The sequence below is a fragment of the Protomyctophum bolini genome, assembly GCF_963924005.1.
Source record: "Protomyctophum bolini genome assembly, chromosome: 1".
Lineage (NCBI taxonomy): Eukaryota > Metazoa > Chordata > Actinopteri > Myctophiformes > Myctophidae > Protomyctophum > Protomyctophum bolini.
The window spans coordinates 44,390,059-44,417,145 of NC_137862.1; the positions used below are offsets into that span (position 1 = coordinate 44,390,059).

At 41.8% G+C, this 27,087-nt stretch overlaps 2 protein-coding genes across 2 annotated transcripts; one reads left to right on the top strand and one right to left on the bottom strand.

Moving 5' to 3' along the window:
- Positions 1 to 3,837: 3,837 nt before the first annotated feature.
- LOC308320452 (regulator of G-protein signaling 9-binding protein) lies at positions 3,838 to 4,578 on the bottom strand (the record flags this gene model as incomplete). The annotated part of the gene is made up of 1 exon (XM_080770873.1): positions 3,838 to 4,578. The coding sequence occupies one exon, from the start codon at positions 4,576 to 4,578 to the stop codon at positions 3,838 to 3,840; it is 741 nt and encodes a 246-aa protein (XP_080626999.1).
- Positions 4,579 to 18,104: 13,526 nt separating this feature from the next.
- LOC308320460 (UDP-glucuronosyltransferase 2A3-like) lies at positions 18,105 to 26,000 on the top strand (the record flags this gene model as incomplete). Its single annotated transcript, XM_080770884.1, has 2 exons — positions 18,105 to 19,586; positions 25,932 to 26,000. The coding sequence occupies exons 1-2, from the start codon at positions 18,153 to 18,155 to the stop codon at positions 25,998 to 26,000; spliced, it is 1,503 nt and encodes a 500-aa protein (XP_080627010.1). The 5' UTR covers positions 18,105 to 18,152.
- Positions 26,001 to 27,087: the final 1,087 nt, after the last annotated feature.

Consider the following 27,087-nt stretch of genomic DNA (forward strand, 5'->3'; position numbering starts at 1 on the left):
AAATCATGGAAGAGAACCGATTAGAACTCTTCACGGGATTAAAATCACAATATAATGAATATACCTACACCAGTTGGTAAAACATCATTTATATTTAAAGCTCCTTGTGACTGGAACAATCTACCTGTCCATATTCGTTCAATAACATGATTAACATCTTTTCAATTGTTCAAAACGGTGTCCATTTGGATCCCTAGTGAGCCCCGGACCACACACTGAGAAACTGTGTCCATTTGGATCCCTATAGTGAGCCTCACACACTGAGAAACTGGTGGAAATAATTAGCACCAATAACCTGTCCGGCTGGGCTCAACTGGTCAAATATTACTCAACTATATGAATGAAAAGTTGTACTGGACTTAAAGTAGCCTAGTACTTCCTTCTGAAAAGTAGGCCTATTCAGAAATAACGATTTTTAAAAAATACAAACATAAAAGCAGACATTTTCAAAAACAAAATATAAGATTTTCCAGAAACATAAAAAATGACAAAAATAGTGAAAATACTGATCTATAGTTCACAGCGCATTGCGAGTCGTTGTGAGCTTGTAGATCCATTGGTATGTTTGAAATAGGGCTAAAGTGGATAATTCACAATGTACTTTTTCCTTGAAATGTAGTGAAGTCAAGTACTCAAAATACTTACTTACGTACAGTACTCAAGTTAATGAGTACAGTACTCAATTAAAACTTTTTGCATTATCCTGATAATTTTATTGTACAATGCATTTTGATGAATTGTATCAAATCAACACTAGAGGAGAATCTTCTAGTAACATAGTAGCCTACTTCCATCTCCTAGAACTGATTCACACTTCACACTTTGGTATTCTGTGCTGTCCATTTTGCTGTCTGCTGTCTATTTTTATCTGTTAATTTGTCTTCAGACAGACAGACAGACAGACTTTTGACTCAGGTATTTAAAATATCGGTAATCTGTAATGGCAAGTATTTCCTACAGCTTTAAATCCAGAAATTGGGGGGGGGGGGTGCTTGTTGATCTGCTACTTTTTCACTATATATATATATATTTTTATGTGGGGGATTTATTTATTTACCTGAAATTGGGATGCCAGGTTGAAATAGGTTGAAATGGGTTTCGCACCCCTGCCCTCAGGTCCCTCTCATATATGATGAATGTATTTTTGTACCTTTTTCTATACTCTCTGTGTCTGAATATGTGATGTCTATTTTTATGTCTGGTTTTAGAGCACTGAAAGAAATTCCAATCAACTCTGTTGACATGGCAATAAAGTATTGAATCTTGAATGTTGAATGTTGAATCGTTTAGGTTCCATTTAGGTATTTATACCTATAGTTTATGGTTAGGCTTCATTCCAGTGTTGTTATACGGTAGGGCCATGATAAATAACTGAAGAGATGTAGGGCTGTATTTTGTGTGTCTTAAGTACCAGGTCTTATTCCCTAACTTGAGTAAACTAAAGACCTGGAGGCGTGATCAATGCCATTGAGAGCATTGATCACGCCTCCAGGTCTTTAGTTTACTCAAGTTAGGGAATAAGACCTGGTACTTAAGACACGCAAATTACAGCCCATAATATGTAATACGAGGAGCAAATGTAGTATTTTGGTGAAAATAAATATCCTCGCTGTCACATACAGTATGAGGTGGGTTTCGTGGGAACTGTCCAAATTTATAATTTATTTTTCAATAGTAAAAATAGCTGATCTACAAGCTATGCAATATGTTGTGAGATGTTTTCTGCTACTTATCAGAGCGATCTACATAGCTCTGCTCAGTACTTTTGTGTGATTTTGTATGATGAAGTAAGGTATTAATAAATGCAAAAAACACATGAAATACGTCGATAAAAGGTTTCTGCTCAAGAAAGTCCCAGCAATATGCAATATGATTGATCTGCAATTTTTCGCTATTTGTTTTTTATTTTTACTATCAACTATCTGTTGATTAGAAGTCATATCAGCTGGCCAGCCCTATGCTCTCTCTTTCTCTCTCCCTCCTTCTTTCACGCACACACGCACGCACACACACACACACACACACACACACACACACACACACACATCCTGTGTGCAGTCCCAGGAATACCATCAAAGACTCTTACAACTAATCACATTAGGGAGCAATGTGAGTCCTGACCCCACCATCAACCTTTGCTTTATAATCAAACTATTTTTACTCTGTGCTGCTGCGATGCTTTGAGACATAATTGAATGATCCTGAAAAGAGTTTAATCACGTGTACTGTACATCTTGGGAGGAGGTTTATAGCCTATAAAGATAAGGTGTTCTCAAACCATAAGGATTCACCTACTTTAGGAATCATCTCAAATCAATTGGCAGAGTCTAAGTAGAAGGTGGAAGCATAGTGAAAAGTCATCAAGTTATTTAAACACTGTTGTCAGGCATTAAAAAACAACAATTTGAACAGATTACACATTGTTTTTACAGTTTTATTATAATAAATATATACTTCAATGTATGTACACAATCTGAAATAGTAATTCAATAGTATTTACAAATCCTATATTCATATCCAACACTGCAAGTAAATGAAACCCTGTATGAATCCCAGAAACAGAACAGAAACAGGCTGGATGGATGCATGAGGAGAACACAGATCTATATGATAGGGACATTATGAAGGTGCTCATGATTATTATGGTCATTATAATAACAATAGAGCAGTGGTTCTCAAAATGTGGTCCAGGGACCCTCAGGGTTGAGCTTTTTCCGAATGGACCCGTGCACGTCTGTAACTCTGAGAGCGTGTGTAGGTAACGGGTACGCTCGCCCCTTTTCCATCTCGCCCCACTACTCTACCTGTAAATAACAAACATAATTCATGTTTGTGATTATTTAAAAGGTATTATCATATTAATGTATCATTGTTAAGTTCACTCTGTATATCCACGGGCATGATAGCATGATGATGCCATTACAAAACATGGGCTACATGGAAGAAATGTATAATTAATAAAGCAGTCTCGTATTCCTTGTGGGTGTGTAGCCTAAACTCTTGTGGGGGATCTGGAAATTAAAGTTTGACCTATATGGCAAATGTCATGCTCCAGCCTGTGAAAACATCATGTTGTGGAGAAGTGCAGATTAAAATAATAATATTAATAATAAAACAAAAACTATTGAGTTGGGGAATATTGTAATGCATAAAATAACTGCATTTGAGGTTGAATTTGAACACTATAGGGGGGTGGTCATTCCTATCCCGTGAGAGCCAAAATGATGCCCCTGATGAGTAAATGATGACAGTCTAAAGCAACAAAGTAATGAACCCAATGATCCCTCCGTGTGGACACAGTGTCGTGGTTGGAAAATGTGAGTGAGTTCAGAAAGCCAGCAGTCAGTCTGTCAGAACAGGGAGCAGACCAGTCTATTTAACGTTACGCATGAGTTTTTTGACTTAATCCACGTTGGATTATAGACTACGCGTCACCCAGTATAGTGCACATTGTTTCAGCACTGCAGCGCGACGGACAGACAGACGCTGTAAACGTAATTTTAACCACAAATGTAGCCAGCTCTCAAACAGCCCCCATGACCCGTTGTTGGTCCCTCAAATGCATTTCATCTGTCTGCTGCCTGTGCGCTGCGACGCGCTCACCAAACTGCTCTCCAAATGAACGGCATTGGCTACACTTTCTAAAACGATCTAGTGCAACTCCTCCACGTCACTAATAATACATTCAGTAGTAAGCCTACGAGGCTTAGTAACTTCTTTACTCGAGTTTTCGTTGTTTTCTGTGGAGATTGCCTGCATGCGTGGCCCCTTCTCTGCAGCCAAAGTTTCTTCCCCATGCGTGTCCGCGCCCGGCAGTGTTCGTCAGGGTGCATGGTTTTATTGTGTGACCACCAAATATCCTAGAACACCACCAAGCAAGAGAATGACAAAGAATGCAAACACTACGCAAATCGTCGCGAAGCTCCCCCCGCCCCCTCCGCCGTCGGCCCCTTCCTCTTTGGGGTCCTCCTCGCAGATAGAGATCACTCCCACGGATGAGTTTCCGACGCTCATGTTGGACTTGAGCTCGGCGCCGGCCTCCTGCTTGGCCTCCACGGCCCAGGGCGCCACCTGCACCTTCATCTCCATCTCCTCCATCATCTGGTCCACCTGGCGGATTTCGCTCTGCAGCTCCCGGAGGTCCGTCGTGTCGATGTTGTCCGGCGCGTCGTACTTCATGTTCTGAACGCTCATGGCCCGGGCGGCCACGCTGCCGGTGCTGCCCGTCATGCCGGTCTGGATGAGGTGTCTGGTGGGCACCTTGAGGGGGAAGTCCTGGCCTATCTCCAGGCTCCTCTTCATGTCCACCTCCAGGATCTCCACGCTGCTGGAGAACAGCACCCATAGCCGCTCGTACTCGGCGCGGTCCTCCTTGCTGATGCTCTTGTCTTTGAGAAAGCCGGTCAATTTAGTCCGGTTGGCCACCGCCAGCTCCTGGGCCTTTTTGCGGGTCTTCTTCAGCTCCTCTCGCAGGTTCTGCGAGTCCGAGGTGCTTCCCAGCGCGACCACCAGATGTCTGTAACAGGCGGTCACTTTGTTCAGAGCGTCCAGCATGGTTTTGCATTCGTCTTTCCCCATTGTTTATCACGACAAAATGATGATTATCTCTCCTGGACAAATTGCTACAAATGAGAAATTAAGAGAAAGAGATAGACAGAGATAATGGCCATACGGCGTTGCGTGACAGTGCGTTCAAATCCACTTGTCTTGTTTTAGTTTCCACCGGAACACATCAGATGTACAAATCCACTCAGCAGTCGCGTCGTCACAGCAAATTCCTTTCTATCCATGGTCCTTCCTGTGTGTTTAAAGCGAGAGAGCGGCTTAGAAATTAATGCGTGTGTAAATGGATTTGCGCTTCCAGATCATAGGCCGCGCCGGAGGGGAGCGCCTTTTGGCAGCAAAGAAATTGCGAATTATGTCCTTGAAAACGTCCCCCTTGCTGTCTCTTGTAGATTCAGCTACAGGTCTCCCAACGGCCGTGTAAACTCCATTTGAGAAGAAAACGGCGTTAATAAGCAAGTCATCAGCGATTAGACGCGCAATTAAAAAATAAAGTCCATGGATGTTTACACATCTGGGAGAATGAGACGTTCTTTCATTTAAAATAATAAGCACATCATGTTAGTTTTCCCCAAAGCATTCGAGTGGTCCCGTCGGGTCAATAATAATGTGTCATGCGGACTTGTCTAGTCCAGCGATGTGGAGCTGTCCACTTCAGCACCACCTCCATTCAACAGCTAACATCCACTACACAGCCCAAGCTCTCATTGGCTGCTCACACGTCACCGAGAAAAGACCTGCCTTGCGATTGGCCGCTACCTCTCTCCGGTGAGCCATTGGATGGCAGACAGTTGTGTCTGTGTGATGATGATGATGATGATGATGATGATGATGATGATGATGATGATGGCGATAGTATAGAGGACAAGTGCATGAAGGTAAGTGCATTGTTTACGTTGTGTGTGTGTGTGTGTGTGTGTGTGTGTGTGTGTGTGTGTGTGTGTGTGTGTGTGTGTGTGTGTGTGTGTGTGTGTGTGTGTGTGTGTGTGTGTGTGTGTGTGTGTGTGTGTGTGTGTGTGTGTGTGTGTGTGTGTGTGTGCGTGCGTGCGTGCGTGCGTGCGTGCGTTAATTAGAAAAACATGTATTTCACCAATTTTGTTTAATCACTTTCAACCTGGCTGTATTTTGATGTGAAAAAGAATAAAGATGAGATCTTAAGAGCATGTTGCATCATTGCATGTTATTCGTTATGTGTTCTGTTTTTAACTTATTGTGTGCCCAAAAATATATAGGGACTTCAGTTTGAAAAGTTTATATGGAAATGCAATTTCACTTGGCAAAATTATATTTTAGAAATTAGAATAAGAATTTTACATTGAACATGGATTTATTTTTCTGTTTACACAGTCACAGTGCTCATTGAATGTCATGGCTATATTTTCTCCTCAAATCTAATTGGCATTCATTCAATCAGTCTGACTCATCAGACCTGCTTGTGTCTTTGAGGACCCAGTCGCGCGCGTGCACACACACACACACACACACACACACACACACACACACACACACACACACACACACACACACATTTTAACACATTTTTAAATTGTATAGTAGCTATAGTATAGTATAGTTTCCAGGCCTTTTTGCCTCCCTTTTGAAGCATCCCAAGTTGTTGGACATACAAGGTTTCCACCTGACAGCCACATAAAGCTCTTCACATTTAAATGCAGTGTTTAGGGGGAAATGGTGGAGGTGGTGAAGGGGGGTTGATGCTACACCATAAAATGATCTGCAAACTCCATAATCCAGATTATCAGTTGGTAAAGGTCCTGGGATTAGCACCATAATGCCCACTAATGCACCTTTTAATGGAGGACCTGCCTTCTATCCCTCTTCACATTTCAACATATAGAATGGATGCTACAGTATATGGCACAGTATACAGCATGTGTATAGCTGTAGCTGTATCCGGAAATAGACAATCTATTTGCAAAAAATTATAATGAAAAACTGTTTCAAATGGGGGCCCGTCCGTGTGTGGTCTAATCAAACTGGGGGTCTTTGAAGTGACCACACAGCCTCTCTACCCACTAAGATACAGCTGATGTTGTGAACATAATCACACATCTCACCCTACCTTAATTTTATCACTAAAACTGTGTATATTTTACCCAACATAATTAATTCCATAAAATGTATTTCTTATCAAAATGTACAAGTACAAGAATGCATGGCAAATTGGCCTGGGCTGTGGCTCAGCGGTCCAGGCACCTTGGCCGGTAGTTCGAGTCTGGCAGTGTGCCGCGGGCTCGACTCCCGAACCTGACGGCCTTTACTGCATGTCCCATCTCTCTCCCCATTTCCTGTCAGCCTACTGTCTGTCCCTCTATAAAAAAGGGGAAAAAAGGCAAAAGCCGAAAAATAAAAATAAATAATGCATGGCAAATTGGCAATACATGGCTTTCAATATGGAGAAAAGAAAAGTAGGAGAAACAAATATCATGGGTGGCAAAATCTGTAAAAGAAAATGTGGGTATTCTTTCAAAAAATATTCCTTAAAGAAATAATCTAATCCTTTGGTCCTGCACCCAAACCTGGGATGGACCAATGGGAATGGTCTAGTGCTCATTGTGAAAGTATGGGATTTGGTTTTACCCTCTATCACTAAACCCGGGAGAAATTCACCCAAACACCTGCCTGTAGGAAAATACTGGGATGTGGGCAGGGAAACGCACATACCTTCTATGATGTCACTGAGCATCCTGAAGGTACCCAAGGACACACCCACCGCAGACATCAGCAATATTATGAAAATCAAATGAACATAAGTGTACGGGTGAATATCAGCCGGGTTTAGTGTTCTAGGGTTTCCTTGTTTCTTATAGTTGCAGTTAGAGTTTTACCTTACATAATTTTGTAATGTCTCCTGGTTTCCTCTGTAGCTCATGTTACTGTACCTTGGTGTTAATGAACACCTGTTCCTGAGTCCTGACTGTCGTCCTGGGTCCACAAACCGTGACAAAGTCCCTCTAGTCTGCTAAATGCCTAAATTGTAATTGTAAATTGCTTTTTTCGAGGGCAAATGCCAGGGCAACAAGACCACCATTTGTTTTTCTACAGAAATAATCCATTGCACTCTGGGGTTAAAGGTTTAGTTCCGATTTTTGGATTTAAAACTGTAGGAAATACTTGCCATTACAGATTACAGATATTTTAAATACCTGAGTCAAAAGTCTGTCTGTCTGTCTGTCTGTCTGTCTGCCTGCCTGCCTGCCTGCCTGCCTGCCTGCCTGCCTGCCTGTCTGTCTGTCGTACAAACATAGGTGCAATACCACTGGGTGACCTAAAGTGGCACTGTTGAGCAGCCTAAAAGGGTGCATTGCTTGGTTCCGTCTTATCGCTGCTTATATATTTTGATATTGTTGCTGTCGGGTAGAAACCTTATATATCCATCATTTTTAAACTTTTGTTCCCCATAGATTAATGCCATAGATACTACGTCATTGTACAGTGCTACACAAAAGTAGCAAAAATAGCAGATCTACAAGCTCAAAATGCATTGAATCAGCCTGTGTGGGGAAGAGCATATTTATGAACACAGCAACAAAACTACACATGTTGAAACCACAACTCAACTTTAATTCTAATTTTAATTTAAATTTGTTTCTATGGAGGACAGCAGAATAAGCCTCTCAGATTGTGTTATGCGCTTTTCCATGCTAAATTGAGATGAGCCAAAAGGAGACGGGGGCATCTGCTGTTTCTGGGCTTAGCTCTCTAATCCCATCACATCTTTGATCATCGCAGCAGCCAAGCTCCACCGCAACTGAGTGCAGGTTTGGCAAGACAGAGGACGCAAAGCCCTCCATTTGGGATATCCCCAATCTCTCAACAGGAATTATCATTTACACATGGCATGGTGGCTGTGAATGCAGTTGTCATCATAACAGTTATGTCCCACATGGAGATCTCTGTATTTGTCTGTCTGCCTGTGTGTGAAGAGTGAAAACTGACTGTGAAAAGTGGAGTGGTTAAGTATAATCAATTTGCAGGTGTGGGGTTGCCATGGCAATCAATTGGCTGAGGCAGAGGCTGGAAATTGCACAGGTGAGGGGATTTAGGCTGATTAGGCCCACTGGCAGAGCTGACCAGAGCCTTTTGGGGTGGTTCTGGAGAACCGTGCTTGGGTCAATAAGCCCTATTTTATACTTCATCTGTTCAAAAATAGCCGATCTTATAGTCATAATGCGTCTTTTTCGTATTGCCAAGCTGTCTTTGCAGCTTTCTCTGTCCTGTTGCTCTCGATTGGATTCTAATAGATGTATCAGTGCCAAGCGATTATCATCCCATCATGTCCCTTCGCCTTCTTTCTGAACAAAGACGTTTTCATTCTTGCCATTTGACCTGTAAAAACTGTACTTTCATTTCCCCCACTGGCTGTTTTCCACTGCATAAGATGAGAAGAGAGAGAGTGCACAGACTGCTCCCTTAATGGACTCTTCACAAGGCTCTACTAAAGCTTTAATGTGAATCCATTAGAATTGTTTCTATGTCACTGCAAACAGAAGGCTCAGCGGGATGTAAGCAGTGGTGGACAAAGTACTCAACTCCAGTACTTGAGTCAAAGTATACTCCCATGGTCAAAGTAGAGATACTTAAATCACTGGAATACTTATTGCTTTAAAAAGAAAAGGGATATTTCACTTTCAAAAAACCTTTTGGTGCAGGCTTATGTGAACAGCACAGTTGCTTGATTCACTATTTAGATATTTGATATTAATTTTAGCTGCCCTGGCCCCAATTCCTACAGTATACAAACCCATTGTGTTTGCGTGCAGGGCTGTGTGATGCATAGTGCAGTAGATATGTGGTAGTAGTGCTTGTAGTTAGTGCATGTTGCATGCTGCTTCTGCTTGCTACTCTGCTTTCAGCTAATGCCGCCTACTAGCCCTCCTTGCGGAGGGTGAAAAGAGGAGCCGAATGCGTAAGTCTCCTTCTGCCGCTCCACCGCCAAGACTTCTGCAGCGCCTCCTTTTGACCACACACGGTAACTGGGTACCACGCGGTCCCAGGCCACACTGTAGGGGATCTCGGAGCCAACCATGCCAACCAAAGCCAACCATGGAGAACAAAGTCATCCCAAACCCTATACTTCCAGCGGCAGGAGTTGGCAGGAACATTGCAGCGGATGGTGGTGCTGGTCCTCCTCCCAGAGGACAACATGACGACCTTAAAACTGCACGATAGGGTCTGATCACAGCACCCAGTAGGAGACCTTTTGTAATGGGAACCTTCAAAGCATGTACTGTAGAGTAAGTGAGAGAAGAAGCTAAATTGGTGGAGCTACAGCGTATCGCAGAGTGGAGAGAAGCACGTTCATCACTGCATATCTGTGTGGCGAAACCAGGCCCAGGCTGCAACAGGGGGCCTAGGGCTAATGCTGGGTTCTCTGACTGCAACAGGGGGCCTAGGGCTATGCTGCATGGGTTCTCTGGCTGCAACAGGGGGCCTAGGGCTAATGCTGGGTTCTCTGACTGCAACAGGGGGCCTAGGGCTATGCTGCATGGGTTCTCTGGCTTCAACAGGGGGCCTAGGGCTAATGCTGGGTTCTCTGGCTTCAACAGGGGGCCTAGGGCTAATGCTGAGTTATCTGGCTGCAACAGGGGGGCTAGGGCTAATGCTGGGTTCTCTGGCTGCAACAGGGGGCCTAGGGCTAATGCTGGATTCTCTGGCTGCAACAGGGGGCCTATGGCTAATGCTGGGTTATCTGGCTGCAACAGGGGGCCTAGGGCTAATGCTGAGTTATCTGGCTGCAACAGGGGGGCTAGGGCTAATGCTGGGTTCTCTGGCTGCAACAGGGGGCCTATAGGGCTAATGCTGGATTCTCTGGCTGCAACAGGGGGCCTATGGCTAATGCTGGGTTATCTGGCTGCAACAGGGGGCCTAGGGCTAATCCTGGGTTCACTGGCTGCAACAGGGGGCCTAGGGCTAATGCTGGGTTCTCTGGCTGCAACAGGGGACCTAGGGCTAATGTTGGGTTCTCTGGCTGCAACAGGGGGGCTAGGGCTAATGCTGGGTTCTCTGGCTGCAACAGGGGGCCTAGGGCTAATGCTGGATTCTCTGGCTGCAACAGGGGGCCTATGGCTAATGCTGGGTTATCTGGCTGCAACAGGGGGCCTAGGGCTAATCCTGGGTTCACTGGCTGCAACAGGGGGCCTAGGGCTAATGCTGGGTTCTCTGGCTGCAACAGGGGGCCTAGGGCTAATGCTGGGTTCTCTGGCGCATAAGGCTCTCTGTCGCGTTTACCATCACACCAATAGGATCCTTTAGGCAGAGTTCTCAGGGAACCCAGTAACAACAGTCATAGTCGTGTACTCGCCCACCAATGTGGCACCATCTGAGGAGGTGGAGAAGTTATATGAGGACCTTGCAATCACGGTCCGAGATGTCCCAGCACACAACTTCCTGGCAATCCTGGGTGACTTCAAAGCAAGGCTCGGTCCATACCAAGACTCTACCAACCGCAATGGTGCACAACTCACTGCACTTCTCATGGAACACCATGCTACTGGCAGCGAACACCATATTCCGGAAATTAACAGGCAAGAGATGGACATTCCAAGAGCGAGGTACTGTACATCAGCTGGACTACATACTACAGGCAAAAGTGGAGGAACTGCATCCTGAGCCATACAGCACGTTCAGCTCTGTGGACCATAGTCACCGCACTCAACTAATGTACTCAGTTCCTGACCAAGACGTGAGCTGAAAGAGTGTGATTGATACGATGCCCCTCGAGGGCTCTTCAAAACAACCTTGTGCTGCTCTATGCGATTAGTGATTGGATCGAAAAACTGAAGGATAGAATTTTCTTCAGACAAATGTGTAGGAGAGGCACAAACGCCCTATAATGTTGCAAACAAATCGTCCTGCACACTTGAGCCCTATCATTCTAGCGCTGAAACATCACAATTTGTGTTGTATAGTTAATTAGAACTACTCGATTGAATTGATTAAAATGTTGAATTGATAATTTAATGATAATCAATGTTTTTTTTAAATAATCTATCCCTAGTTTGTGCGTGTGATTCTAGGCGAAAAGCTTCCAAATATTTTGCACAACATAGTTGCGTGATTGATTTTTTTATATAGGTTTTATGTTTGTTTTTTACATTGAAATAAATGCTGTTTTGTATATTAGTATATATATATTAATATAGCATATATACTTATATATAATAGTATATTACATATTTCATTATAAAATGAAATGTGGCTTATTTTGGAATAGTACATTATTTATTAATTTATTTGTAAATGTATATTGTTATTTGTCAGAAATGTAATATTGATGTTCCAACATTCAATGGAAAAACACAATCAAATCGTTAATTGCAATTATCTGTATGGCAATTAATTGTCAAGTAAAATGTCATGATGGTGAAAGCCCAATATGTACATATATATGTATATATGTCATCCAAGGCTAATGAGGCAGGTTGTTTCCTTTTCTAATCCTGATTGCTATATCCGATCTATATGCTTATAGGTCAAGAGTATTATGATGTTCACACACTGCATTGACTTATTGAAGGAGTGCTGCACGGCTGCTAAGCTATAGATGATGACCACTACACTCCTTTTAACCTTTAGCCACACTGGAAAAGCTTCCTGACTGCCCTTCTCATGAAATCCCCTCTAAAAGGCTTTGAGGTTGGATTTGTGTGCGTGTGTGTGTGTGTGTGTGTGTGTGTGTGTGTGTGTGTGTGTGTGTGTGTGTGTGTGTGTGTGTGTGTGTGTGTGTGTGTGTGTGTGTGTGTGTGTGTGTGTGTGTGGTGTGTGTGCGTGTGCGTGTGTTGTATTGTGAGCCTTGTGACAAATACATTTGAAGTTGGTTTAGATGACTTAAAAAAAAAAAACGTTTCGGCAGACAGCTGCCTTCTTCAGGGTATGTGGAAGATCATTTCAAGTCACACACAGGCATGCAGGTTTCAAACAGCAGCACAGCTTTCCTCTGAGAAACAGTGTAGGAAATTAAAAAATAACAAAATAACATCAGCATTAGTGAGGACTGATTATATGAAAATTAAATACTGTATCGGTATCAGGAAAAGTATCGGATCGGCCTTTATTTATCATATGGGGTCTTATCGATATCAGTGAATATGCCAGTCTAACCACAGATCCGACACAGAGGTAAGGAGTTGACACTATGGCAGGTAAATATAATGTTGGGACATGTGGAGTTTCTTTGGAGTTGCCCAAACTGCAAGTGCACATTTTAGTGAGGAGTCTGCTATAAACACAACACGAGATCACGACACTGGTATCGGTATTCGGTATCGGCTAACACAGAAATTGAGGTATCGGGATCGGATCGGAAGTATTGGGACATCCCTACTGAAAATAGGTTGAAAATGTGTGAAGTTGTGAGTTAAGTATGACTTTAAAATCAAGTAAAAAGTTGGGGTCTAACTTTGTCCACCACTGACAAAGACCCCAATACTACATCCAGCCAGCCAGAGTGCTATATTTATATTACTCTGTTTTAGTGCAGTATGTGCTTAGAATGATCGATAGCTCATAGCAAATCATTGCTGGGCTCATTGCTGGGCAGTGAGGATATTAATAGAAAACATGAAATATAAATAAGGAGGGAGACGTTTGGAATCCAGATCACTCGTATGAGTTCTCATTATAGAACTTATAAACCCTAAGGTTTAACGCTCTGTCCCTATCACCCTAAGAGGGGGTGATAGGGACAGAGCGTTACTCCAGAGGGAGGCCTATTGGATTCATACACTCCAGACAGAGCATCCCAAAGGTCTCAATGAGGAGCTTTTATTGGGCTGCTTCCTTTAGAGTTTAGTCAGACGGCCACATTGGCGTACACAATTGGACATTTTCAAATTCTAATTACCTTAGGGTTTATAAGTTCTATAATGAGAACTGATACGAGTGATCTGGATTCCAAATGTCTCCCTCCTTATTTATATTTAATGTTTTCTATTAATGTTTTCTATTAATATTTTCCATTCATCTATTGTCTTTATACATTTCTAATGGGTTTAAGATGTATCATTGTCTGTTTAGTCCATTAGCTTTCCAGGCACTTTAGGGGCAGGCCCCACATTCATTATGATAGCTCATTGTGATGTATTCTTATTTTACTATTTATTCTATTGTGCTTACATGTTATTTATCCTGTCTTGGTACCATAAATAGAGACTTCTTATTGATACTGTAAGATGACAATGGTTGACACCTGTGTTCAATTACTGTTGATTGTATCTCATACTCATGCATAAATACCACACTTCCTGTTGTCCTGTCACAAACGCTGCATGAGGAAGGCCAGACAGGCCGAAACGCGTACATTTTCAGTCTCAGAGGTAAATAAAACCATGTAAAAGGACATATAATGAGTGCTGGCATTTTCTTCATCTCAACTTATATCTTCGAGCCTTGCACCTATAAGGATTTTGTTTGAACCTGGAGTGCTGCGGGTTGTCTGCTACAGCAGTAGGATATTGCAAACTGCATGGGCCTCAAAGTGTCAAAACATACAAATATGTCATCATGAAAATACCATCATCATGGTATTATTATTATTTTTTAAACCTTGAAAATGAGTTTACATTGTGATACGGATAAATAGGAACAGCCTTTTGGTTGCCGTGTTACGTGGGGTTACATTACGTGGGACTTTGCATCTTTTCTCTTTATGTGAAATAATTAATTTTCAATATATTTATATCTTTGTCTCTCTCCTGTCTGTCTGTCACTGTCTTTCTCTGCACTAAATGTACCCACTTACAATGATAAATCCAAAGCGAATAACATAGGCAGAAGAATCAATCTCGGGACATAATGATCATAACACTTGTGGGTTCAGCAGGGCGTGTGATGCGGCTGCCACACCAGAGAATGACGACACAGATGTGAAGTATAATGCCAACAGATTACAATGAATTACACTTTTTTAATCTGTCATCATTCATATGTGGGAGTGTCCGTATTCCCCAGGCCATTCTGGGGTGACAGAGGGATTTATGTGTTAATGACACTGTGATGGTCAGTGGGGGTCAATGTATTTAACCCTAAGTACTTGAGTCAACATCAGTGGTGTAAAGTCATTAAGTACATGGACTCAAGTACTGCACTTAATAAGTACTTTTTACTTTACTTTACTTTACTTTACTTTACTTTACTTTACTTTACTTTACTTTACTTTACTTTACTTTACTTTACTTTACTTTACTTTACTTTACTTCCAATTTCCAATATCTTTTACTTCTATTCATCTCAGAGGCGAATATTATACATTTACTCCACTATAATCATTTGAATTTACTATAGTCTTCTCTTTATAGTGACTCAATATATGTGACAACCAGGTATAGTCTGGACTCTGGTGACCACCGGAGAGACGTGTGTGATGCCCTACACAGGATGGGCCTGCCTAACTGTCATCCTGTAGGTGAGCCTGGGTGGGGCATTGGCCTGATGGCTAATGGGAGAGCACCTGGGCCCGGTGTCTCCCAGAGGCTATAAATACAATGCTCCTGCCATTTGAGATGAGAGATCCAGAGGAGGCAGACCTGCTGCCTCCACTCCCTGCTTTAGACTCCATGCCTCCTTTCATTGATGTTTGATTGTCCTTTCCATCCACACATGCACCACACCATGTATCACACCGCTGACTTACTGACTACACACCCCATAGTTCTGCACTCCAACTTACTCCAGAAAGCCAAGCATTGGGGGCTGGCTGTGAACCCAAACACAATGATTAAATTATATAGTATGCATAATGTGCACACTAAGTTAGGCTACCACCCATTATTTAATTACAAGGCTGTGGGGTTACATCAGAATTCAGAATAAAACAGCACAGTTTGTTCTAGTTAGTGTCCACAGTTTGAAAGCACTAACTAAGCAGCCTCCTGTCTACAGGCAGGAGTTGTCAATGGCACTTTAGTGCAGATGAGGATTGAGACTTGAGAGAGAGCTTCCAGTGAGTTGCAGCGTGCCGTGCAGGCTGTCTGGGCCACTGTGGAGGCTGCTTCTATAAGTCTACAAGTAGTAGTGGTGGTTCTTAAACTTTATCATGTCCGTCTGTGCGTTTTTGTTATGTTTTTTGTTTTTGTTTTTTTCATCTGTTTTTGTTTTCATGGATTCATATGTTTGATTTGTGTTCATTTATTCATTATTTGGTGTAATTTCTTTTTTTTTTTTAAATAAAAACAAAGTAAAAAAAAAAAAAACTTTGTCATGTCCAAATGAGACAGACCACCTGTAGAGAAAGACTTCCACACACCTAGAGTAAGACTTACCCCCCCCCCCCCCCAGACTAGTGGCGCTATAGTGACTGAGGGGAGAAAAAAAAGAGGCAAGGGACTGGGGGGAGAAAGAGAGAGAGGCTGAGAGGGAGAGAGAGAGAGAGAGAGAGAGAGAGAGAGAGAGGTCCTGAAAATGGAAAAGGCTTCAGCCCACCCAATTCAGCCTTTAAGCTGCTTTAGAGGATTGCAGGGCAGCTTGTTTTCTCTCTCTCTCTCTCACTCTCTCTCTCTCTCTCTCTCTCTCTCTCTCTCTCTCTCCTTTAGAGCAGACAGCTGGAACTGGCGTGGGACTGGGCGGGCCTCCTGGGCGCAGCTGCAGCCACGGGACACCATGAGGCAACTGAGAGACTTCACCGTTGGCCAGGGTCCAGCCGTCCAGGTCTAATCTAATCCCCCCTGGGAAAGAAGTCATGTGACAGCTGCCTGCCAACAAGATATGGCCCTGGTGCCCCCTGCTGGAAGCTCGCACGCACGCACACACACACACACACACACACACACACACACACACACACACACACACACACACACACACACACACACACACACACACACACACACACAGGGGTGTCTCATTTTACATTTTTTTTAATATGCTTTGAAACATCAACATTGAAAAGATTATGACGATGCAAAATGATTGTGATTATCTCAAAAAGTTGCAACCAGGTTATATGCATGTAGTAATAAATAGTAATAATTAACAGGCCCACTGCCAGTGTTGGTGTTCAAAGGTGTCAAAGTCCAACCTATATGTTATAAAGTTGAAGTCCTAAAAAACACTTTCTTTCCCATGATGACTGCATGGTGAAGACAGAACTAGCAACGGATTATCCATTAAAGGTAACATATTGGGCCCTTTAGATTGTTTTAGTCATTAGATTATCATTATTATTATTTTAGTTTTAGTCTAGTATTGATTGCCAAAATCAAATGTCATAGTCTGACTCTATACTCTATGGCAGGGGTAGGCAACCTCAGGCACGGGTGCCAACATTGGCACAGGGGAGGGTGGTCACTGGCACACTGGCATAAGTCTTCTATTTTAATATTAAGAAGTATTCAAAAAAGTTTAGTCCCCTCACATCTATATATAAATTACACCCTGCACATAATTCTACATTCACTCAATCTCTGGGCTCCGAGTCTGTGTGAAAGAAAATAGACCACATAAAAAGGTTATGTATAGCCTATGGACAATCAAAATCAGATGTAAATATTACATGTGGTGACATAATTAAACATGTTGATACGGCACACTGATTATCAAGAAAATGAAAACATGGCATGGCACAACATGGCACAGGTTGCTGACCCCTGCTCTATGCTTTCATTGACTGCAAGGTGCATGTCATTGTTTTATAAACCTTAATCTTAATCTAACACTTGCGTTTCACCTTTTTATTATAACCAATTCTTAATGTTTAATTGTACCTTAAACAGTGTAATCTGTTTATTGATTAATTATTTGATTATTATGTTTCATTTTCATTCATGTATTATTTACTTATGGTTTTGCAAGTGATATGTTTATAGAGGTCTTTAACAATGCTTTTAACAAAACTTTAGTTTACAAAGTGGTTCTCAACCTTTAATAAATAATAATACAACTTTATTTGTATAGCACCTTTCATGACATGAAAAGCAGCTCAAAGTGCTTTACAGAGCAATGGGTACAGTAGGGCGCATGCATTTTCAAAGCATGTTATCAATCAATGTTTTTGTATTCCGGCTTGGATCAATGGAACTAACGTACAGTATACTTTAGGTTCCTAATTGGCAGCATCACAATAAATTAAAGAAACATAATTTCATATACTTACTTTACTTACTTACGCCTATTACCCCTTCTGGGGTTTAGGCCGTCGACAAGAGTTCTCCAAGCTTCTCGATCCTCAGCCAACACTTCCAGCTGTCCCCAAGTGTGGCCCATAATTTTTGCATCTGCCTCCAAGTCTCTGCGTCAGGTGTTCCGTGGCCGACCTCTCTTTCTTTTCCCTTGGGGGTTCCACTGCCTTAATATACAGGTATATAAATCTTAATGTTATAATTTATAATTTATTTGGGGACCACTTTCAATATCCTCGCAGCCCACCAGTGAGAACACGGGTTGAGAACCACTGACTTACACCATCTTTAATTGCAATCATCATAGACAATGTTTATTAAGAAATATATATCCATTTCTTTTAGAGCAAAGAAATGTATTTCCTGGCCTGGATCGCTGTCCTCTTCCTCTGTACAGCTGTTGCTCATGGGGGTAAAGTTCTTGTTTTTCCTGTGGACGGCAGCCACTGGGTGAATATGAAGACCATAGTTGAGGAGCTGCATGCAAGGGGCCACCAGGTTTATGTCATTCGAGCAAATCACAGCTGGTACATTAAAGAAACCTCACCGTTCTACACTGCAATCTCGATTGATGCTCCAGGTGGATTAGATGAGGAGTTTGCGAAGAAATTTGTGTCTAATCTTCTGGAAACCCATAGGCAAGGATTGTCTATCATGACTCGTTTCGAGATAGAAATGGAAATAGTTTCAGAAATGCAGCAGACCACTTGCAAAATGCTTGAACACATTTTTGAAAACAAAGATCTCATGCAGTCTTTACAGGATGCAAAATATGACTTGATTCTGACTGACCCTTTTGATCCAGCCGGCTCCATAGTTTCCCGCTACCTTAGTTTACCACTAGTCTTCAATGTGAGATGGACCCCCCACAGTGAAGGCCATTTCCATATTGCACCATCTCCACTTTCTTATGTTCCATTGTCAGGGATCTCACAGATGTCGGATAAAATGACTTTTCTGGAAAGAATAATGAACATAATATTTTTTGCTTTTGGGGAATTCTGTATGGCAAAATATGTTACACCACATTATGTAGGTCTGATAGAAAAATACCTTGGTTCAGATGTAGATTACTTGTCCCTGTTTCAAGCAGCAGACCTGTGGCTGATGAGAGTTGACTTTGTGTTTGAGTTCCCTCGCCCCACCATGCCTAATGTTATCTATATGGGAGGGTTCCAGTGTAAACCTTCTAAACCTCTTCCGCAACACCTGGAAGAGTTTGTCCAGAGTTCTGGGGAACATGGAGTCATCATCATGTCTTTGGGGAGTATGGTTGGAGAGCTTCCCCACGACTTAGCAGAGGAGATAGCTGCAGCCTTTGCCCAGCTACCTCAGAAAGTAATCTGGAGGTATAGTGGTGATAGGCCTGCTACTCTGGGCAACAACACTTTACTGGTGGACTGGATGCCACAGAATGACCTGTTAGGTCATGCAAAGACCAAAGCATTTGTAGGGCATGGAGGAACGAATGGAGTTCAGGAAGCCATGTACCATGGAGTTCCTATAGTAGGACTCCCGTTGATGTTTGATCAACCTGATAACCTCTTTAAAATGGAGGTACGAGGTGCTGCAAAGGTCATTGACATTTTTACTATGAACAAAGACATATTTCTGCAAGGTATCGAGGAGGTTCTCCATGAGCCTTCCTACAGGAAGAACATGGAGAGACTCTCCAGGTTGCACAGAGACACACCAATGAAGCCGCTGGACAGCGCCATGTTCTGGATAGAGTTTGTTATGAGACACAAAGGTGCTAATCACCTCCGCACAGACTCCTACAAAATGCCCTGGTACTCTTACCATTCTCTAGATGTCATGTTGTTCTTAATAGTAATATTATTGGTTATACTGCTGACATTTGCTGCCTTTGTCAAATGTTTATGTTCCAGGGTGTGTTCTAGAAGAAAAAATAAAAGTGGCTAAATACGGAACATTTATGAAATTCCTGAACATGATTAGTAGGGACCTCAGACACTACAGATTTGGTATTGCTTCTAACTTCTTCTTACTGCGAGAGTGAGGTCTAGCCAACACCAACTCGGGATTCCAAACAGAAAAGTCCTATTTAATTATATTAAACAACGTCAAAATCACCAACATTGCAGCTGTAGGGAAAGCTTGAATTATCCTCTTTCAATCTGTTTAATAAAAATCCACCGTAGACATGTTATGAGCTACTTCCTATCAAGAAATCCCCAAAAGTATCAGTTCCGGGGTGCCGGCCCGATTCCGGCGAGCCGCCCCGCGTCTGAAACGGTTGAGAAATAACAGAGTTACCGTGGTCCCTGTACTGTACTGTACTGTACTGTACTGTACTGTACTGTACTGTACTGTACTGTACTGTACTGTACTGGCACACCCGAAATCACCATATATACAGTATATATGCGTGTGTGTTTGTGTGTGTTATAGGTTTTTGAGCCCAATTATTCATTTAATAAAAGTTATGTTCATAAATATACCTAGAGATGCTCTCCCTAGTCTGACAAAATAATAATTACTAGTAATAATTTCTACTAGTAAAGCTACTACTGCCAAAAGCTCATAAGCGCAACATCTCCCATGTGCAGCCATACTATAGGTCTGGTGGCCTAGGCTCTTCTAGGGGAAGGCTACTTCCTGCATAATACTGTGGAGTTGCATTGCCTAAAACAATGGCATAGCGCTATATGCGCTATGCCACTATTTGTTAAATAAGCAAATGGTATCAAGGATACCAACCAGCAAAAGTTTAGATGAACAATTTAATTGTGTTTTTGTCATTGAACATGGAACATAATAAATAAGAATTCCTAATAATTTTGATTACTATAAAATTACTAATAATTTGCACAGGGCAATGACAAATATGACCAATAAATGACTGACAATGACCAATACAATAATGAAAATAAATAATGTACTATGGCCAAATTAGGACTTATGAAGACACTTTTTATATAGCGGAAATGGCAGATCTTCAAGCTCACAGCTTGTCGATCTGTTATTTCCGCTATTTTTTAAAATATTTGAAACATTTTCAACATGGAAAAGATTAAGACGATTATATGCAACATTTGGTCATTATCTCAAATAATTGAAACCAGGTGATCATGTATACTGGTAAGTGTGATAGGCCCACTGGCCATGCAGTGTTTGTGTTCAAAGGTTTGAGCATGTTATGGGGTTATTGCACAATAGCCTTAGAATTCCTTTATCAGTACTATTTTCATACAAAACCCTCTATTCTTGGCCATAATGCCAAGAGGTTATCAGGCCAAGTAAAATTTGTAAGAGTTCAAACTGACTCTGATAATAAAACATGTATTGATATACACATATTTGATGAAATTTGAATAAACCGGTGCACAGTAAAATGATAAGCCATACAGGAATGTTTTCAGACTGAACTGGTTTGACATGTTTCTTGTTGTTGTTGTTGTTGTTGTTGTTGTATGTTTTCTGCATTCCAGCTAAATCACAAAGAGTATTTTAATATTCAGGCTAGATTTAGTCCCCTTTGGACAGCTTTGTTATCAGCTGAGAGTTTAACAACATGCCATTACAGTATGAAAGTCCAACCCAAGTTATAAACTTGAAGTCCTAAAACACTTTTTGATGTCTTTCTTTCCCATGCATGACGACTGGTGAAGAGAGAACTAGCTAAGGATTATCCATCAAAGGTAACATATTGGGCCATAGTGAATGGAGAGCATTGTTACATTTGACAGCAAATTATGATTTAGTTTTAGTCATAGTCTTTTGAATAAAATTCCATTTAGCTTTAGTCATATTTTGGTCATTTGAAATATTGTATACGTATTAATTGACTAAATAGCCTATAGATCTAAATCATCAATCAACTGTATACAGTTGATTTAGAGTAGACAACTAAAATATATTTTGCCAGGCCATGATAGCATTGTAATAATGCTATCACAAAAAATAATCTAGATACAAGCTCACAACATGTCTCAGCGTACACCTGCACAGTGTACACAAACAAGCATTATTAGTTCTACTGGATTTCTTCTCCACTAGTCCCTCCCTAACATTTCGTATAGATTGTATTTGTTGACAAAATTGTCAATATATTTAGTACAAAATGTGGTCATCATAGGTTACATTTGTAGTAAATTAAATATGGATAATGCCATAATGGTGGAGAATATACCTTGCAGGTTTCAGTAGAATAAATGGAGAATCCAGGCACATCTCTTTCTTTCAAATAGTATACAAGTTTATTCCAGATTAGCCGAAATCATGACATACAAGGCGGAATGCATCCTTGCAAGTGAGTTCTCACCACGATGCTCCGCTCACATATACATTCAATTGTCCAGTTCCAGTTAGTGCATGTACGTGCATGTGAGTAGACTTTCATTGGTGTTACTGTGTGACAGAGGTGTGTGTGCTTCTTATTTGCTAATGACCCAGGTTACCTTCTGGTACCTTCTGCTCTCTCATGCCCTGGTGCTGACCCCTTATTTTATGGGTCTAAACTGTCTGAGTCACTATCAATAAATCACCTCGCCCAAACTCAGCTTTGTCCTCATCTCCTCCGGCTCTCTGACCTGTATGACCCTGGCCATAATAGACCCTCTGTGTTCAGGCCTCCTGGAATATAACTCCATATATCTCAATGTAAAGTCTCTCACCTGTGCAGCACATACTCCATATGACATTGTGTTTGTGTATGCAAATACAGGTGTATTATTATGTATACTCATGACTTGATCAAACAATTATAACATACTAAAGATGAACGGCTCTCTCTGTCTCTCCAAAGGGGAGAAGCCTAGGGCAGGGGGTGGTCATGGTCTCTTCTGCATACCCACTTTGAGTTCCTCCCACTGTTTTAGGTAACCAGGGCATCTTTCACTCAGTCTCACATAGACAAAGGCTCTGTGGCCTTTTACCACTATTCTATATTTTATGTGTATTATTGTTAAAGTCTGGGCTCCAATACACTACAGAAATCCCCCCTCCTGGCATCCTTATGCCAGGACTTACAGAGGTGCCCAGACAACCAATAATTAACATGACTGGCCCCTTAAATAATACAATGATTTTTTCCCCAACCCCCTGTTCCATGAACCACACAAACCATGTTTTCACCTGACCCCCCTGGAGAGACAAAACCTAGTAAAAATATAAGCACAACTGAACAAACTATAACAAACTATTACTCAAACAATACTATCATTGACCTTACTCATAAACTAAAGCAAACTTCTGACAGTATAAGCCGATAAAAACACTACATTAATATCATTAACCTTACATGATCTATTGACTAAATAAACTACAAAACAAATGTAAGTAAATCATTTTAAACATAAACAAATCATATCTTGGCCTATACTGCATAATTACCATTCAAAACAACATGAATCAATCATAACATGCACAGTGACGAAATGGCATATGCGGCACACATCTAAAAACATATAAAAACCTATGCTTAACGCAAAATCTTCGCCGTCAGTGACTCTGACAACCACCCAATTTCAAAGATAAGCACCCGTGTTTTGAAAACGATCCCAACATTCAAAATGAATCATTAAACCATAGTTTGACGTGCTATGCCCCCTGAATTTTCGACACCCCCCTTGACACAGGAGTGTCATATGAACTCCTTGAATTGTATCACATTTAAAACAGACAAACCCTTTGTAATAGATTTGAAACTGAACCATGTGCTAACACGAAATGAAACTCCTCATATAACTGAAATCCTATTTAAACCAAATCAAATTCCTATAGCCACTGATTAAATTCAAATACCTGCAAATGAAAAGTTGACACTCAACACATATGACACAAATAATAAAACAAACAAATAAAACCCAAACAATAACTCCACACATACACGTGTCATTAACAACCCGTTCAAAAATAATAAATCATCTCTAAGTGACAAAACTGCACATCACCGAATATTACATGTACTGAAACACATAAAACAAAAACAAAGATTCTCTAAGTTGAAATGCAATATCTCTAATGACAGCGGTCCTCTGCCATTCCTCCCCCACTGACCTTTGCTGAGGTCCCCTGAGTACACACCAAGTCCGTACATGCGACATGCGATAGACACACCTCTCTCACTTCAGCCAAGAGACGGCAGGTCTCACTAGCTCGCTCTGCAGCTAATTGTTGCACTGACAAAATGAAAACAAACATCCCTACGAATAGCACTATTCAGTACTTTGTTAAATCTAGTTGATCTGTATCAGCACAGAAAACAACAACCTGTTAGACATAACATCTTTCAACATTGATTAAAACCACGATTTCTCAGCATTAATCACAATTCAGATGAATCACGATTTCTTCTCTTTCTCCATGATGTAAATTGTTCAGATGTTCAGACACGCGGTAGGAAATGGCTCCCACATTTCTTTTTTCGCCTACAGAATAACAACGCTTTAGAAAATCTTCTTGATTCTCAGAGCTGAAATAGCTCTCAGATCTGTAGGTACAGAGCAGACCGTCACCATATACTTCAGTACAAGTGTACCACAACTGCCTTGTAGTTGGTCATAGCATCTCCTTCCCGAGCAAGCACAAGGCTCTGACTGGCCGCTTATTGCTTGTCATGTCAATCACGACAGCAATAGCATTGAAACTCTCCTCTTCTCCATCGTATCATGAACGTTGGAAGCTCCTCCCATGGGTCCTGGTCCAGAATAATGTTCGTTCCGACACCTCATGCAACGAACGCCGTAGTATCTGTGAAGGGTCACCTGCTGTTTTGATCTCCTGACGGTAGGAGCTGATTTAGGAGCTCCTCCGTGTTCCGTAGAGAGCTGCCCTGAGGCCACACCCCCCTGGACTCTCCGTCCTCTCGGGATGACCCCATCTTCCTGTTGGTCCTGCTAGATGTCCCCTGTCGACATCTTCTGAACCTGGAGATCACTAGTGCAGTTGGAATCCGAACGGACTCCTCTCCTTTCCACACCTATTAAAGGAAGCATGCAGGCCCCTCTACAGAAATCTCTCACTGAACTACCTAACAATTCACTGATGTCAAATCAACAAGCTCATGTATGCTAGGGCAGGACTGGCGGTTAAACTGAGAGGCACATTGTTTTAACCCTGACAATGTTCAACCTTGGTTGATCATCCCTCGGCTGAAAACTCCACTTCCTGGAGACATGGGCTAAAATCCCCTCAGTCATGTTACTAGCTATAGTCAGCTGTTTCGACCACAGGGTTTACGACTCCCCATGATCAGTATGTAAAATGTACGGTGATGTCAGCCGTCGCCTTCACCACCCCACACACACACCTTGACTAAGGCCAATAATTGTTCAAATTCACACCAAACCCCTCTTCCTTGCACTCCACTTTTGACATCAGACTCCAGTCACTTCTCACTCCCTAGAGCAGAGCTCAAACTCAAACTCTGCTCACATCTCACAATGAATCTTCTAAAACACAATAGTACTGAAGATAAGGACAGGACAGGAGGTCCTCGCTCGTATCTCATTTACGGTGAGAAGAGATGGCTCTCGCCTCTCCCCTCTTAGTCATACTTTACTGGATATAGCTTGGTGTTCATCCATACATTCATTCATTAATTTCGTTCGCTCATTCACACATACATTATTCTCAATCAAACACCGTGATTTCATTCACACATACTCACACTTTCAGGATTGTGATCTTCTCATTTAAACCCCTGGCCAGTCTACCCATTTCAAGCTTCATATGACCTGGCAAACATTTCTGTTACTTCTGACACCGTAAGGCGTACCAAATCAAATTCCACCGCCAAAACAAAAAAGATCAACAGTAGACAACATCTACTATCGCTATGCCTTTTTTAAATGAGAAGATTCCATGCCTGCAGACATTTACACCACACACTAGGACAGAGTAGAAGTGTTATGTTTCTTCCACTATAAGGAGAGGATGGCCCCCCCCCCCTTGACTCATGCCCTCACTCACGTGCTCCCACATTCCACACACTCATTTACACACAACCCTCTCATAAAATGAGTAGATGGAGATTTCTCACTTTAAACAACTTTCACACACTTTCTCATATGCACACGTACATACCGTACATGAATAGCCTAGTTCCCTTATCTAATTTAGTTCATTCATTCAGTTTATTTATTAACCTCCTATTAATTTCCAACCTTCATGTGAATATTTGACCGCCTGGAGGGATATTGTTCCCCCCTACTTACATCAGCATGCATATTGTCTTGTGGCATTAACATTTTGACTTGTGTCTACCGTCAGTATGACCCCTGCAGCCCTGCAGAGGTTGCAGTCGGTCGCCCCGGTTACACTGACGCCAGAAATGACTGATTTCTCCACATATGTAACAAACGCTCTGGTTCCTCTGATGGGAATTACTACCCGGTCCTTGACGTCTAGGTGGTCTAACCCCTGGCAGAGGAGAGTATGGGAGGTACCGGGGTTCAGCCTGGCCGGCCCGTGGCGGCTGCTGCTGACTATTTGAACTAACCACCCTCTGTCCTGCCAGTTTAGCAGAACTTACCAGTTGGGCACAAGTCAACGCCCTCTGCATCTCCGCATCTTGTTCTGTCTGAGTAGTTAACTTTCTTCGGTACAGGTCGACATAACGCGCAACATGGTCTATATACATCGCTTTAGTCATGCTGGTAAGACCCACAACCTCCCTTAACTTCCTCTGCACTGTCTCGGGCAACCCTTGTTCAGTCCTGTGGCATATAATCATTTGTTCTAGCATGCCCAATTCAGATTCTTTTGTCTTCGTCTCATCTAACCAAAGCCGTTGAATCCTTTTTACGTATTCTTCTGGATTCTCTTTCTCTCCCAGTGGAGCTAACACAATGCTGTCATACAAGCTCATCAACTTCATCCCATCCATGGGTGTCTGAGTATATTTATTATTCATTATTAACCCTGTAAAATAAATACTAAACAAAATAATAAACAAACAACCCTCAAACAAAATAATAAAAACAACCTTCCTCAATCAAGACAAGGTCTCTTGTGTTTGTCTGAGTTCTTGCCCTGGCCTTTCTCTGTGGTGTGATGGGTTGACTAAAAACACAAAAATACAAAAGTAATGTCATTAGTATATTGTTCCCTTATATGTCCTATAGGTTATTACTATTATTATTATTCTTATTGTTACTGTCCTATTTCCTATTATTATTATTATTTTCCTAAATGTTCCAACCCAAATCAATATATATATATATCATCCCCCCTTTAAAACATGTAGAACATGTTTTAACCATAGTCCCCCACAGGCCAAGGCATAATGACCCATGCACAGCACCATCACTTCACGGGAGCAATCACAACAAAATCCCTTCTTATTCCATCAATTTTCACATCATTAACTTGTATTATCTCGGCACAAGAAACTTTATCAACCTACACCCATCCGGTGTCGAATCTA